This window comes from Astyanax mexicanus, chromosome 2 (assembly GCF_023375975.1).
Source record: "Astyanax mexicanus isolate ESR-SI-001 chromosome 2, AstMex3_surface, whole genome shotgun sequence".
Classification (NCBI taxonomy): Eukaryota; Metazoa; Chordata; class Actinopteri; order Characiformes; family Acestrorhamphidae; genus Astyanax; species Astyanax mexicanus.
Genome location: NC_064409.1, coordinates 47,903,521 through 47,919,141, shown reverse-complemented (window position 1 = coordinate 47,919,141; position 15,621 = coordinate 47,903,521). Strand labels below are relative to the sequence as shown.

Genomic DNA, 15,621 nt, shown 5'->3' with positions numbered 1-15,621 from the left:
TTCATGCTGGTCTAAAAACTCATTTCTCAAGCCTGTTCCTGGATAAGCATTGACCTGCACCCCCAACACACCTGATCCAACTAACTGGCTGATTAACAGTCCATTATTTAGTCACAGGGTGGTAGGATATGTTAAAAAAAACCCGGGGGGAAAAAATAGAAAACGTACAGGGCAGTGGGCCTCCAGGACCAGGGTTGAGAAACACCGGACAACTATTTTCCTTTAACAGTGTTAAAGACTGTCTACACACTCAGCTTCGTTTGTACCTAAAAGCTGCACAGGAGTTTCTGGGTACCGTCACCTTTGTGTTGCTGTAATTCAGACTGCTATAATAAATAAAGCAGCCCCGAGAGAGAGAGAGAGAGAGAGAGAGAGAGAGAGAGAGAGAGAGAGAGAGAGAGAGAGAGAGAGAGAGAGAGTCTGTGATTAGAGAGTGGTAATGTAATGTGGAGCGTTTGATATGGAGCGGGTGGTGGTTTGTCTGGTATATGAACTGCTCTTTGATGACTTGCCTGTTTAGAGATATATCTCATTAGAGAAGCTCAGACCAGCAGACAGACACACCGTGGAGGCCCAACTCCTCCCCGTCCACTCCCTCCTCTCCTCCTCGAGCTCCAGGCTCAGCCTCTCAGCGTGTTGTTTTCTGCCCCTGTTGGACCCAAGGTGTGGCTACAGGTTTCTGTTTTCATGCTATAAAAGTAACGACAGTTATTGACTAGAAATGTACTGATTCGTCTGAAATTTGCCCAGTTACATGTAAATATGACTAATTAAAATAAAAAATAACCAAAAACCCTGCACGTTTTTTAAGTGTTCTCTTTTTCTCTAGGTTTTGAAGCGTAAATGCAGCTCTGGAACAAATAAGAGACCACTTAAAATGATGAGTTTTTTTGATTTTACCAAATTGAAGAGGAAGATGAATGAACACAAGTCTTCAACCAAGCTGAACTGCTTGAATTTGTTCACCAGGAGTGGCTCTTAAAACTTTATGAATATGAACTTGTTTTCTTTGCATTATTTGAGGTCTGAAAGCTCTGCATCTTTTTTGTCAGTCATTTCTCATTTTCTGCAAATAAATGCTCTAAGTGACAATATTTTTATTTGGATTTTGGGAGAAATGTTGTCCGTAAAGAATAAAACAACAATGTTAATTTTATTCAAACATATAAATATAAAATCAGAGAAACTGATTCAGAAACTTAAATGGTCTCTTTTTTTCCAGAGCTGTACATAAAATAAACGCTTACAAATGTTCACTTTCGCTGAGAGTAGGGGAAGTTTATCCGCGCATAAACAAAAATGAATAATTCTAACAGCGCCCTCTGTCGGTACGTTCACCTCAGTACCATGAGCAGCTGTGCATTTCTGTTCTTTACACTCGTTATGTCATTTTAGCTCTTTCTGACATAACAATAGATCTTTAACGAGTATTTTAGCTGTGTTACATCTACCTTTTTACTGTCACTAGACATTTAAACGTTTAATCTATTTCTCATTGTTTTCTTTCATGAAGGTGAGCATGAAAATATGCTCAGTAAAGCACTTCATGTAGTTCTGATTTTCTGTAGATGTGCTTATGACATCTGCAAAATGACACTGACAGTAAAACAAGTCTCATATCTACACATCAATAAATGTATTTTGACTAAATATATTACCAAGACATGATATCCTATCCACACAAGTCTTATTTTACCTTTGATTTACACTGCGGTTCTACTCTATCTATTACATTTTACCTACAGGATTTTAATTATAGATACACTGTAATCTAACTAGTGAAAATAGAAAAAAAAAAGTTTATACCACATATTCATTAATGAATTCTGACTAGTACAAATTATAATTTCACTAAATTTTAGAATTTGAGTTTAGATTAGTAATATTAAAATAATTGATATCAAAAACTACTTTGCAGAGATTTGTAACTTGCTTGTGCCACTGGTGTTAACTATTGTGGACCATTTTTTGTAGAACATGTTTATTTACTATTACAGTCTTGCATCAGTAGTCCTGAACCCTGCTGTTAAATCAGCTCTTAACCATTTAGCAAAATTAGATTTTTTTTCTTTCTTTGTTTAACATTTACAAAAACACATAAGCATTAATAGCAGTCACTGTGGAAACTTTCAAGGCTAGTCAAGGTAAAAAATATTTTCAAGTCCTTTTAAATCATTCTGAAGTAGTGAACAAGTTTATCATTGTTGCATTTCAAATTTCACTTTCAATGTTGAAATAAAATGCAACCCATTTTTTAATATTTGTTTCCCCACCTTGTGTTAAATCATACAGGGGTTGGACAATGAAACTGAAACACCTGGTTTTAGGTGGAAACAGGAGAGTTGAGGTGCACATTGAGTTCTGCCGTGATTTGGGCAACCGTGGTTTTAGGTTTTTTGGATACAATAAACATACCTTTCAGACAGCTTCCTCTTGCGTCCACAGTTAATCCTGTTGGATGTGGTTGGTCCTTCTTGGTGGTATGCTGACATTACCCTGGATACCGTGGCTCTTGATACATCACAAAGACTTGCTGTCTTGGTCACAGATGCGCCAGCAAGACGTGCACCAACAATTTGTCGTTTTTTGAACTCTGGCATGTCACCCATGATGTTGTGTGCATTGCAAAATTTTGAGAAAAACTGTGCTCTTACCCTGCTAATTAACCCTTCACACTCTGCTCTTACTGGTGCAATGTGCAATTAATTAAGATTGGCCACCAGGCTGGTCCAGTTTAGCCATGAAAATGACAGGTACTAAAATGACAGGTGTTTCAATTTCATTGTCCAACCCCTGTACATGCAGTAAAGTTTTGAGTTGAATTATCTAATTATTTATTAAACTGAATAATCTGTATTGTAAACTTCTTATTTGTGGATGATCATTTATGCTTTTTTGTTTATGAGAGAGTCTGCTGGACATGCTTGGGGAGGTGCTTTATTTATAAAGATGAAAAAGTAATTGTTCCAGTTTGCAGCTGAAGAGAAAACCCAGTACTATGTCTCCCTCTACTGACCAAAATGAAAAGTTTTTTCCCATACACACAGTTGGCTGTGTCCTCGTTCAGTAAATTCTTCAGAAATTTTATATGAACACTCAGCTGAACTTATTACAACAAAATAAATATCAATATGTAATAATACATTTTAAGAATTAAAGAGCTCCAGCATAAGACACTGTCCTCATAATAAACTGCTCTCTACTTTTGTAGTCCCTAATTGCCTGCAGCACCAGGACCATTTGAACAGATTGACTGGTTTGTGTTTTGTGCAGCAACTAGTCAATCCTTCATTGTAATATAACTGCTATACTTCTGTGGTTCTCTTTCTTATGATTCTCAGTGCTACAGTTTGTTTAAGTGTTGGCCTTTGTGTAACAGTGATGTTAAACTGTATTTTGATTTTAAAATGTAAAAATTTTGATTGTAAACCAAATTTAAATCCAAGCAACAACATTCATAAAATCAGTTAGCTTAGCAGAGTTTGCATATCCTTTCATGATTTTTACATCTTTCATACATGATACATTCTGTTACAGTTGGTACCACGGTAAGAAATCAAAATCAAAAACGATTATGTATTATACTGTAGAGAATAACATTAGTTTGTTGATTGCTATTGTAAGTATAAATGGGCAGAGTAAAGAAACACTGTAATTAAGTGAACTTACTAGTGGAAGGGGCTACTGAAAAATGGCCTATAATTAAACATATTCAAGTATATAGAAGTAAAATAAGTAAATATTTTAATTAGCTTACACATTAACAGTGTTCTTTGTTTACTGGTGTTTGATGTGGTTGTGTGCAGTGTAGTGTCGTAATTCCCTGCTTAAAATCAAATTACAGCAGGGAAATTACACTGATGTGAATTTGGTTGGATGTTAAATAAGAACATGTGAGAATACAGGCCTGATTGGTGCTAAAGATGAAGAAAATCTTCCTAAATTCGTTTCCCTTATTTTTTAACTGTAAACATTTTTCCTTAAGAACACTTCTTAAAAGGAATTGGTATTCTTATAAATACATGTTCTTTAATACATTTTTAATCTTATTATAGCCTCACTCTGAGCCACTAAAATGATTTGTTTAAATACTTGAATTACTAGTACAAATGTTTAATTTAATAGGAATAATACTCTTAATAATATTCTTAAATATGAAAATTTAGTGTTTGTTTGTTGTACTTTGCTCTTTGTTTTTATATCCTGGCTGACCATGTGTGAATGTCAGTCCTACTATCCCACATTTTGTCTCTGTTTGTTTTTGTGTTCTAGTGTGACATCTAGTGGCAGACTGGATCATACACAGAATCTTTAAAGTGCCGTTGTCTACAAATAGCTCTCAAATGCCATGCCACATTTTTATTTTCAGGATTTTGATTAGTTTGGTTTGATTATGTTTTTGTCAATTTTATTACCCTATATTGACTTAACTAAATAATGGGAAAATGATTTATTTAAATTAACCTGACAATGTGCCAGATGTTGTTTATAAAATATCTCTTAAGAGAGTATTTTAGAACTTTTTTGAGAAATGCATTTAAAAAGTTAGGCCTTCTTAAAACTTACTGTTTTTTACATAAGGTAAACACTGTCCTTCATTATGAGAGCAGAGTTACAAATAATTGCAGTGTTTAAAAAAAATGTAAAAACTTTTCACCCAAACAAATTTAAGACAATTATTATAGCCCATATAACTCATGTTTTTTTTTTTTTTTTTTGTAAATCTTGCACTGAGGTATGAGGTCCTAAATGAAAGTGTAAGGCGTATTGTAGAAAATGTAAGGTGTATTTTTTCATTACATTTCTTTATATTTACATTCCAATAGTCTTATTAAAAGTTAATTGAGCTTTGAAAATAATGTGTAAATTCATTATTATGCTCTTGTATCTTACTATATCTGTATTATCTTTTAAAATGGTTGTTGTGGCAGTCCCAGTAACAAAATAAAATCAAGTATATCCTGCTTTTAAATATATTATTTAATATACTAATAAGTGTTTAAATTTAGTGTGAAAATAGATTAAAAATAATGGAGTCTCTGACCTTTCTACCTGTATAGACTTAATCTGACCTCTATAGCCCCTGCAAAAGCTGGTCTTCTACACTTTAAACGCACTCTAACCTAAATACTTTTCGAAAACTGGTCTTTGTTGTTTAAAATAATCAACTTTTATTAATTTTTGTATTTTTGTAACAGTATTAATATTAATATTATGTATATTTTGAGCTTGTTGTAGGACCGGACTCATCTCGACACAAATCATTTCCTCTAGTTTCCGGCCTCGCTCACAAAAACCTCTATGCCAGATTTCCTTAACAAATCATAGGGCTGCTCCCGCCTGATCCGCGCTCATATTTATAGTGAGGAAGGCAGGCGGACTCCGGTGTTATTTGTTTGAAACGCTGTGTGAAAAACGGGACTTTAGGCCGTGATTCTGAACTATTAGTGAGCGGAATTAACCAGTCAGCGCTGAGCCGGGCTTAATGAGGCGTTCCTCTCACTGCATGGCCCGCCGTATTAAAGTGTGTGTATGAAGTTAAAACGCCCGTCAGAAAAAAGCTATTATTTCGGTCAGTCTCAAACATGTCATGGCGGCCCAGCAAAAACTGTTGGCTCGAGACATTCTCATTGGTTAACGGAGCTGCCTCCTCTCTCTCTCTCCCTCTCTTTCATAACATGCAGTCGCCTGTCCGCCTGCGTTCATATTCCGCAGTAGTATTGTTTCTCTCTTTCTCCGTATTGCGCTGTTAGCGATGCACGTGTGTCGGGGGGCATTTGTGTGAGGACCCTCGTGAAACGTGTTAAATGTTACTACAAACTGAGGCACTCCGGTCCGCGCAGGCTCGCCACGGGGACCGGGAGAGGCTCTGGCCCGGGCTGAACCGGGTCTCTCTGATAATAAAGCGCCTCTCTCTGCTACTTCTCTCCGCTCGGCACTGAGTTGAACTGAGTTAGATCGCCACTTCTCTCTCCAGATGAGTTTCGCCGAGTTTACATCCGGGTTTTTCCCTAGGCAATGGGAGACGCAGTACCACTGTTCCCTAGGCAAAGTGAAATAAATTCGCCGCACCGTCACAAAAAGTAGTTCTCTTTTAAAACACGTTTTGTTTTTACTTTTCGAGGCGAATCGGGGGGACATTTCTCACTTTTACATCGCCCGCGTTGATCCCGAAGCGTTTGGAGGCACGAGTGAACAAAATTAGCCCTTTGTCTGTCTAGTTTTCGGAGCCCCTTCGTCTCCCTCTTCCTGCGCGCATTGATAATTTGTGTGCTGAGGCTGTGGTGAATGAGATTGAAGAAGAGTTCTTGTTTTGTATCTCAGTTTCTCTCTTTTTACACACAAATTAAATTTAAACAAACAAACAGCAAGACGGGATGGTCTGACTCAGTTTTAGCTAGTGTTTTAGTGCAGTTATGTAATGAACTGTATCGGGGATTCTTTGCCGAGATATTGGGGTGTTTTGTAAATATTTATTTAAATAATTTGTGAGGAGAGAAGGACTACTGCTCAAGTGAGTAGTGCAGGGTAAGTGCACCTTGGGATCTTTTTATTATTACAACTTTTATTCTCGCCGTTTTTTTCGGGACTTTGGTCGCTTATTTGCTCGATTTTGCTTTCATTCGCTCAAGATCTCATTCTGCTGGGCTAGGCGGGGAAGTGTGGATGCCTGCGTTTTCGTTCATTTCTCCTTATTCTAGGAGTTGAGTGGTATTCCTAAGTGCAGAGCTCATTGGAGGACGAACGGCAAAGGGGCCGATTTTAACTTGCAGCCACCAGCTCCGTTTACAACACAGCGAAGGAACAGGAGCCAAGAAAAGAGAAAAGAAAACAACCAATCTGAGTTATGCGGGCAAAATGTTGCCGCGGTGTTTGGACTCGGCCACGAGTGTTGTGGAGCCGAGCTGAGCACAGTTAGCCTGCCGGAACAGTTATTTGTCGTTTCAATTGGCTAGTAGTGTTAGCCTGTTAGCTAGCCGCGTTAGCTTTCTCATATGTGAAGAACGTTAGCCTGCTAGATTTAACCGAAGTGCTGCTAGCATGCCACATCAGTGTATATACCAGAGAGAGAGAGAGAGGGAGAGGGGAGAGGGAGTGCTTTAAAAACCTAGCTTATAGTTACTCCTTAAGCGAGTTTAATTATTAGTTTTTACATTTGTTGCTGAAACTTAGCACGAGTGGGTTGTTTAAATGCTTGGCGGCTCTTTAAGAGCCCGGGATGTATTTCTGAGACATGTTTGAGTGTCTCCTTGTTGAGTTGTTGTTCGGCTGGCTAGCTTAACGTACCTAGCTAGCTTGCACCAAGTCCAGAAGTCAGCAGCAGATTCTTGTAGAGAGCCAGTTAACCTAGGTTAGCTAAGCTAGCAGCTAGAAGAGAGTAGAGACAGTGCTGGAATGGGTAAAACTCCTCCTGTATGGGCTTAACTGAAACTTTACACCAGGTTCGTTCAGTTTCCCCCTTTACTGTGACTCCTGGAGTAGTGTATTAGCTAGTTGAGAGAGTGTGTAGTTGTGTTTGTGAGTCTCAGGCCTGTGTTAGAGCACACTGCACTTTTTCTTCTCTCTGCTGTTTCCGAGTCCCGCATCTTCACCCAGTTGTAGGCCTGATGAACGGGCGTTCAACTTTTCTCATTGTGCACCTTGCAGGCCAGGTAGCCTCACACGATCACCGTGTAAAGTTTCGTTTTTGTACCGAGCACCTACATGCCCATCTCATGAAACGGCCCATGATTACTTTTGTTTCGTTTTGTTAACGCTAGAGCTGCCAGCGAGCAGACTGTGGCACGCACATATGGGCATCCCTGTGTGTATTAACTACAGTTTGCAGGTGCCAGGCATAAAGTCACTGGAGCTGGTGTTCAGTTTGTTAGATAAGACTAGATAAGATAACACAGTGTTGAATGCTGATTTGTGATTTCTGAGGATATGACTTTCTTTGATTTCTTTGTCAGGCTGTTATTATTATTATTATTATTATTATTATTATTATCTTTACCTCTTCTAGGTGACCATGATTTATAACAAAACAATCAAATAGTGCCCTTTTTACTCATCCTTTTTATATCACAATCATTCGTTAATGCAGGAGTGTTTGTATCTTTTTTACAGCTCTTTCATTTTAATGCAAAACCAAATGTGGAAATGTGCTGTAACAAGACCCTAAAAGTATTGGGACAGTATATAAGTTACTCCTTCTCATGTTCTAATCAGTTTTCGCTCTTAGGCTTTCCCTTTCTCAGAAAGATGATCTTCCATTAGGTATGTGTAGGACACTAAGACATGTCCTGAAAACTAACCTATCTTGTATTTCATGGTGTTGTAATCAATAACCTGTAGGGAATCGAGGCAATGTTATTTATGTGCCACAGTTAAAGGCCTGAAGTTGAATAACATTGAAAAAAATGCTAATGCAATAAGCATGCCTGTAACACAGTAATAACAGTGTTATATCCTGTGCGTGTGTGAATACTCATTTCATCACACTCAGCTATCACTCAGCTATACCTGAAGTGTTATGTGTTGTATTAAACAAAATAATAGTAGAACTGCAGAAATGTTTTAATGAAACACATTAAATGAAATGAAAAGACTTTATCTGGCAGCATCCTTCATCAATATGCACAATAGTTAACTAAAGTTACTACTACTACTAAAATAACACAAGCAGCTACTGAACAAATAATAACATACTGCTTTATTTTACCTCCAAAACGTTAAATGGAATGTATTAAAAGCAAGAAGTGTTCTGCATTCATGAATGTAATATTCTGTGTTATTGTGCAGTTTGCATTGCAACAGGTTATTTATTTAGAACCTATTGGAAGTAAACGTGAACTGTTGAAATGATGTAATAAAACCTGAACCTGTCTTGGAAGAAACTACATGTTTGTGCACCTTAGACTTGAAACAAATTATAAAATTAAAAAACATCAGGTTGTGGTAACAACAAACAAGAAGGTAAACATGAAAGCCTAGTGTGTAGGGTACCGTAGTAAGTAAAGTGTTTCTATTTATGAGAATACAAAGGACCTTTTAACTGCATAAATTAAGTGTAAAGGAACTACTAATTGAATATAATCTTTTTATATATGCAAGAGCATGCAAAACTTTAGGCACGGCTGGACGAAAGTTAGTGTGAATAATCATATGCATCAGACAGGCTAAATGTGAGTCAAAAATTCTATGAAATCAAAGACGATACATTTTACTAATAAAATAAACATTACCTTTTATTTAAAATTTTAGAGTTTAAAATGACAAAAAAACTTGAAAGCTCTAAGATTTTTTAGCGAGTGAGATTCTTGGGCCATTGATCTTTTAACTGTCCACAGACTTTTTATGATGTTTAGTTTGAGGGACTGTGATGACCATGGCAAGATTTTCAGCTAAGATGTGTTCACGGAGTCTATTGTGGATTCAATGGTTTGTTAAATCATAGAATTATGTATTTTGTAGAAAGGATGAAGGACAGGGTTTCTTCTGATGACCCTTCTGTGTCAGGTGTTGTTCCACTGTAGAATAGAGCTCCACCAATTCAGAGTCTGCAAAATTGTCCTGAAGAGCAGCAATCCTATGAGCAGTTCTCTGTAAAAGTTGGTTTGGTCTTGATCTCTACTACATGTTTACTCTTTTTCCTAATTGCACTACAAACGGAGGAAAATACCTGAAAACACTTTGACCCCTTATTGCCTTCTCCTGCTTTGTAGATGTAATTTTTGACAGTTTTATAGTGCTAGGCAGATAATTCTTGGGACAGGGTCTGAAGATTTTAAAAAGATCATTCTCTAATGAGGATTGTGAACAAGCCATTGTCTTACCCAGTGATAGTAGAAAGCATGGACAGCAAAACATCTATTAAACATTAAGGAACCACAAGTATAGCACCTCTGCCGATGATGTGTAGTTCCACCCATTCCCAAGTTTATTGACAAAACAACACATTTCGTCTCATTTCTCTCGTGTAATTCACTGTGTCTATATCTGAACTCGTTGGTCATAACATGCTAATTAAGGTCTTAGACCTTAGAATCTGTTATCTGCCCAAATAAGCCCAATTCTTTTGAAGTGCTCAACTTTAAAAGTGCTTCTTTCCTTTTTTGCTCTTAAATTGTACAAAAATAAACAATATGCTTGTCTGGCTTAAAATATTTAAACAAATATTTTGTCTCATTATGTCTTTATACCTTTTGGAGATCAACAATTCAGAATAACAGACATTTTGACAAGAGAGACCCAAACTGGTGAACCTTTTGTAGATGTTCTGTATAGAATATTTTTAAAATGGTTCTATTTAAAATTTTTAAGAGATTTAATGAGTTCAGAGCTATTTTCAGTGCTGTCCCAGTACTCTTTTTGCTTAGAGTGCACAAATGCAGCATATTATAAATAAAATAATAGGTAATGTGATGTATAATAGGACAGATTAAGTAAGACATATTTCAGCCAGATGTTTGTGTGGAGTTTGCATAATTTCCTGTACTTGTAGCCTGAATTTATGGATCTAATAGTAGAGACATGTGACACTGTTGTTGCTATTGCTGAATACAAATCAGAAAAGGTCAGAGTTAAGGTCATTACATATTTTAGTATCATGAGTGGGTTACATTATAGCATAAAGATAAATAAAGTGTCCAGTGTTAAATTATTTTTGTCTGAAGTAAACTATACTATACTTTATATGATATATGTATGCAGCATTTAGTACCACATTTAACATATTTAAAGTCCATGTCAGGATTTGCTGTGTCAGTGCCATGATTGCTCCAGGACCAGCTCTGAGTTTACCAACAGCTCTTGTCATTTGGACATCCGTTGCCAATTGTACTGGCTGCAGTTTTTTGGGGGGAAGTGTGTGATGCAGTAAAATAAACTAGCCTGGTAGGTGCAGCAAGTCTGGATTGGGTCTCTAAATTTAGTGTCAGGTGTGTGTGTGTGTGTGTGTGTGTGTGTGTGTGTGTGTGTGTGTTCGTGTGCACTCAGGAGTAAAGAGATGAGATGCAGTAATAGATTCTGTCTGCTTATTGTGTAGTAGAACTGCTAGCTCACAGGTGGAAACAGTAATGAACCGACAGTTGAATGCTGTGCTGTTCCACTGGCTCAGAGAGTCTCTCCCCCTCTGCCTGCCTAACTGTGTGTGTGTGTGTGTGTGTGTGTGTTTTCCCTCTTGCACAGGGAGTTGGAGACTGAGTGGACACCAGTCTCATTGCCAGCTGGTGAGTCCTGTAATAGCTTCAGTTATAATTGTTCTCTTGGCTCAGTGCCTCGCACACCAAAATCAATGGGACTGAATGTCTGTAAGGCTGCCTCTGACTCACTTTCACACAAGTCATTGCTGTGGAGTAATTGTGATGCTCCGTGCAGAGCCAAATGGATATTACTGTTAAAAGTCTATCCATATCCTTTCCCGTTTTTTATATCCCATATCCTTTCACTCTTTTTCAGTTTTGTCAGACTGTTTACCCCCAGTCCCCCAAATTGGCTCTAAATTTTATTGTAGCTATACTGATGGATACAGATGGTCGTTGTAAGCGTGCTGTCCTTATGATGTCCTTAGGAGAATTGTTTTCCTAAAATATACAAGGAATGAAAAAAACAAATTCATTGTTCCCTTGTAATGTTTACAGATGCCTGAGAGATGGTGCTTTATGGTCACATTTAGATGCTGCTTTAAGCTCCTAATCAGCCTTGCTAGGTCTATCGCAGTTCAACTTTATGGCATCACAAATAGTGATTTATTTATTATTATTATTATTATTATTATTATTATTATGATTATTATTATTATTATTATTATTATTATTATGTGTTTTGTTAGAGTGGTTACCAAGGGATGTATTTGGTTAAATAAGCCCTAAACATATAACAGTGAGCAATTTTTAACACATTTTTCTGATTTGTTTAACAGGCTGAAAGATTTCTGGGACTGACTTGCTGGCGAACTGGATCAATGATGGAATTACAAACATTGCAGGAAGCCCTGAAAGTGGAAATACAAGTCCATCAGGTAGGATACTGCTCACCACCTACTTTTAATTTGTTTATTGTTGAAGTGAAGCTTTTAATTACCTTTCCTAATGAAAAAAAAAAAAAAAAAAAAAAAAAAATATATATATATATATATATATATATATATATATATATATATATATATATATATATATATATATATATATATTGTTATTTTTGGATTTCTGGAGCATGTGTGAATACGCAGTTTTACGTAAAATAATTTTTTCACATTTTTACACATTGTTTTTTCAACACAGAAGACAATATTTTCAGCAAATCCTTTTGCACTGCTACTATTATACATCATAACAATTAAGAATCTGAAATAACAATATGAATTAGCAATGTGGCTTTTGGACAGCTTAGGAATTTTTAACAACCTTTTAGCTAAAAGTTTTTAAATTCTTGTAGATTTTTTTATAACTACCCAGTAGTGCTGGGTGGTATGACCAAAAATGTATATCAACGTATATCAGTATTTTTCAAGATTGTGACGGTTTTACAGAATCTCACAGTATTTTTATTTGTATTTTTTTTTTGAGCTTCAATATAGGTTGTGACTTGTAAGTGCATATAATATAAAACAATAAGGCTTTAAATAAGGTTTTGATTATTGCTGGGTTTACTTCATCCTACAAAAGTACAAAAAAAAATATGGAGAAATCAGACTTCATTATCAGAAAAATGGCTAAAGACTGTAAACAATAGATCTTACAAAGAGAAAATCCAACAACTTTAACATGACTTCCTTTACAAATAAAAAATCAAAAAATCAAAATATTTTAAATAGTTCCATAAACAATATAAATGGCCCTAAAATACTAAAAGTATTTTAAAGAGATATTTCTCAAAAGCTCTATTGCACAAGTAAGACACAAGTTTAATTTCAATTAAATGTATGAAATGTTAATATCAATATTATTCTTAAAGCTATTAGAGGCATTACAGTATTACAGTATTAATAATTTCTCATAACATAATCAAAATGGCACGTAATAACAGTAATTACCAAGTAAACATTGTATATGTTGTGGTCAATATGGCTGGGTGACATGACCAAAACGTGTATCTCAATATCCTTTAGAGAAATGTCACTATTATTAGTATTTGTTTGTAACACTATTTATGTTTGAATAGAAAAATGTATTATAAAACATTTATAAACAATTTTCAACAATTATTTTTTAAAATAAATTTCTGTTATAATAAACATAAGACAGTAGCTCTCTCCAATGGATTACATTGTGTTAGACGGTGAAATAAAGCTGTCATACTACTCCTTTACTTACAACATTCTACAAAATAATTTGTTCAAGACTGTAGTATATTGATTCCTGTGAGACTTATACAGAACAGTATGCCCATAAAACTGTAAACTAGACACAAGGCAGAGATATAATGTAGTAGCACAGCAGCCAGACTGACAAGTACTGTGTATTGTTTTCAAATATTGTCCTTGTGAAAACAGACATTAGGGAATGCCAGTTATCCTAAACCGATTATTCAGGCAATCATTGCTTTTCATGAAATGCAGTTCCTTTTTTTTCACCAAATATGTAATTGTTGTGGTGGAAGTGTTGTTTTATGCCATCATCAGTCCACAACACTTGTTTCTAAAACTGATCTGGTTTCTCTAGATATTCTGTAGTGTTGAGTTTTGTAAAGAGGTCACAGGTACGGTTTTCTTATTTTTGTCTCTTCCGTGAAAGTTATGCAATATGTGTTTGTGCAGGCAACACTGTGGGTTCTTGGCAGACGTATGGGGGTTTTGATTTGCATGTTTTTACCAGCATATGAGCAATGTTCTTGGTCTAAACAAACACAAAGGATTCCAAACTATTTCATAGGCCATGTTGATTATGTTGAGTCTTTTTTATATTTATTTATTATGAAAGGCAGTGTAACTGTGTTTCTAGGAGTTCACTTTTTGGGGGGTTTTATGTATGATTAGCTACAGAAGGCTGTGGTGGATATATTTTTATTTTAAAAACAAAACAACACAAGGGTGGCTAAACTTTTACATAAAGAATAACAGAACAAGTGAATACATATACACACATGACAATGTATTCCACCATACTCTTCTCTGTTGTTTTTTTAACAACTAGGTGCATGTTTCCCAAATAAATAGCTTTACTAGGGCTGTGGATGGACTGAAGTAGAGGAAAAAGAAAACCACTTTCTTCCTCTGGCTCAGTATAATCAGGAGCTGCATGTTCCAGCAGGTAGAGAGAGAGCATAGCTGCTGATCAGAAGGGAGAATAGGTCAGGATTGTGGCAGCTCCGTTGTCAGAGCTGCCACAGTGTAGCCAAGTCTAAGGCTGTTTACAGTCTCTCAGCTTGCCTGCTCGGAGTGCACTCGACCAGCTCTTGGTTAATGAGAGTGCTCTCGAACTGCGAGTGTACAGGGGTTGAAAAACAGCTTTAGACATTTGTTTCAGCTGGACTGCAGTTACTGGCAGGTGTTTCATAGCAATTAGATGTTGAAAGTTCTTTTTTTATTCAGGTGAGCTTTAGAGTCTCAGTGATATGAAGTGAAGTAGTTATTTGTATAAGGAACAACGGAATCTCTATACCCCACCCAATTTTATCCTGTTCTGTTACTCTGGTTCTGCCAGTCATGTTGGTAGGTTTACTCTCTGCTGCCTGCTAGTGGACAGAACAGAGTTATTGGGAAATCACAGCAGGAGTATTTATTATATTTGAAGAGCTCTCTCGAAAGAAAATGTCAAGTAGCTTCCACATCATCATTCTCTTGTCGTGATGTCCAGAAATGAATGAATGGATTAATTAATTAATTATCCTCTAAAGCAGTGTTTACCATCCCTCCTCCTTTAGAACAGGCTTCCTGAAGACCTCTCTTCCAACCTAAATCTAACAAACCTTAAGGACTTCTAAGGTCACTAATTAGATGGATCAGATTAGGTCGATTATGCCCATTGAAGACAAAATGCACAGGAAGCATTGCACCAAACATCATAAAGAGGTAATAACATACCCTGCCATTAGGTAGTTTTAGTAGTTTGGTTACGTCCACTAAAAGAGAGTATGCATCCAGCTATTCCCGCATTATTGTACATAAACAAAAATAATCAGGTGTCACACTCATGACTTTGGCATGCCCCTGGCTGCTTGCCCAGTGCTAGTCTGTAGTGTTGTGAGACAGGGCAGGTGTACCATGCTGCAGTTCAGAATTTGGCCTGTGAGTGTCTCTGGTGCTCTATGTTAAAGATTGTGAGGTTCTGTTAATCTAAAGTTTCTTTCCTTCTTTCCTTTCCTTCTTTCCTTTTTTCTTTTTTACAGAAACTGGTTGCGCAAATGAAGCAGGACCCACAGGTAAACACATTTTATATACAGTTCTCTTATATTTAATCAATTGTCAAAAGTGTTAATGTTAAAATTATTGAAGTTTCAAAATGACCTGTTTACTATCCAGTTCATATATGGATGCTAAGCAGCAAACCCAAATCATTGTTTATTTAATCTGATTGATATTTTGTAATGCTATAAAAAGTAATGCATTTATATACAATATATTTACATTCACTGTGCAACATTTTAACAGTTCATTATAAATCAGTCATATGAATAGGTTTCTCTCTTCCTGTATTT

At 36.3% G+C, this 15,621-nt stretch overlaps 1 protein-coding gene across 6 annotated transcripts in view; it reads left to right on the top strand.

Moving 5' to 3' along the window:
• The first annotated feature begins 3,449 nt into the window (after positions 1-3,449).
• Positions 3,450-15,621, top strand: part of phf21ab (PHD finger protein 21Ab) — a 44,466-nt gene continuing 32,294 nt past the window's right edge. For 2 of the 6 annotated variants that reach the window (XM_022672383.2, XM_022672380.2), the window contains exons 1-4: positions 3,468-3,548; positions 11,173-11,213; positions 11,906-12,004; positions 15,313-15,345. In XM_022672383.2, coding sequence (XP_022528104.2) covers positions 3,497-3,548; positions 11,173-11,213; positions 11,906-12,004; positions 15,313-15,345 — 225 coding nt within the window. In that variant the 5' untranslated portion in view covers positions 3,468-3,496. Of the gene's footprint in view, positions 3,549-6,266; positions 6,529-11,172; positions 11,214-11,905; positions 12,005-15,312; positions 15,346-15,621 lie in introns of those variants that run through there. The other 4 variants (XM_022672382.2, XM_007235152.4, XM_022672381.2 and 1 more) reach the window with 4 other exon arrangements.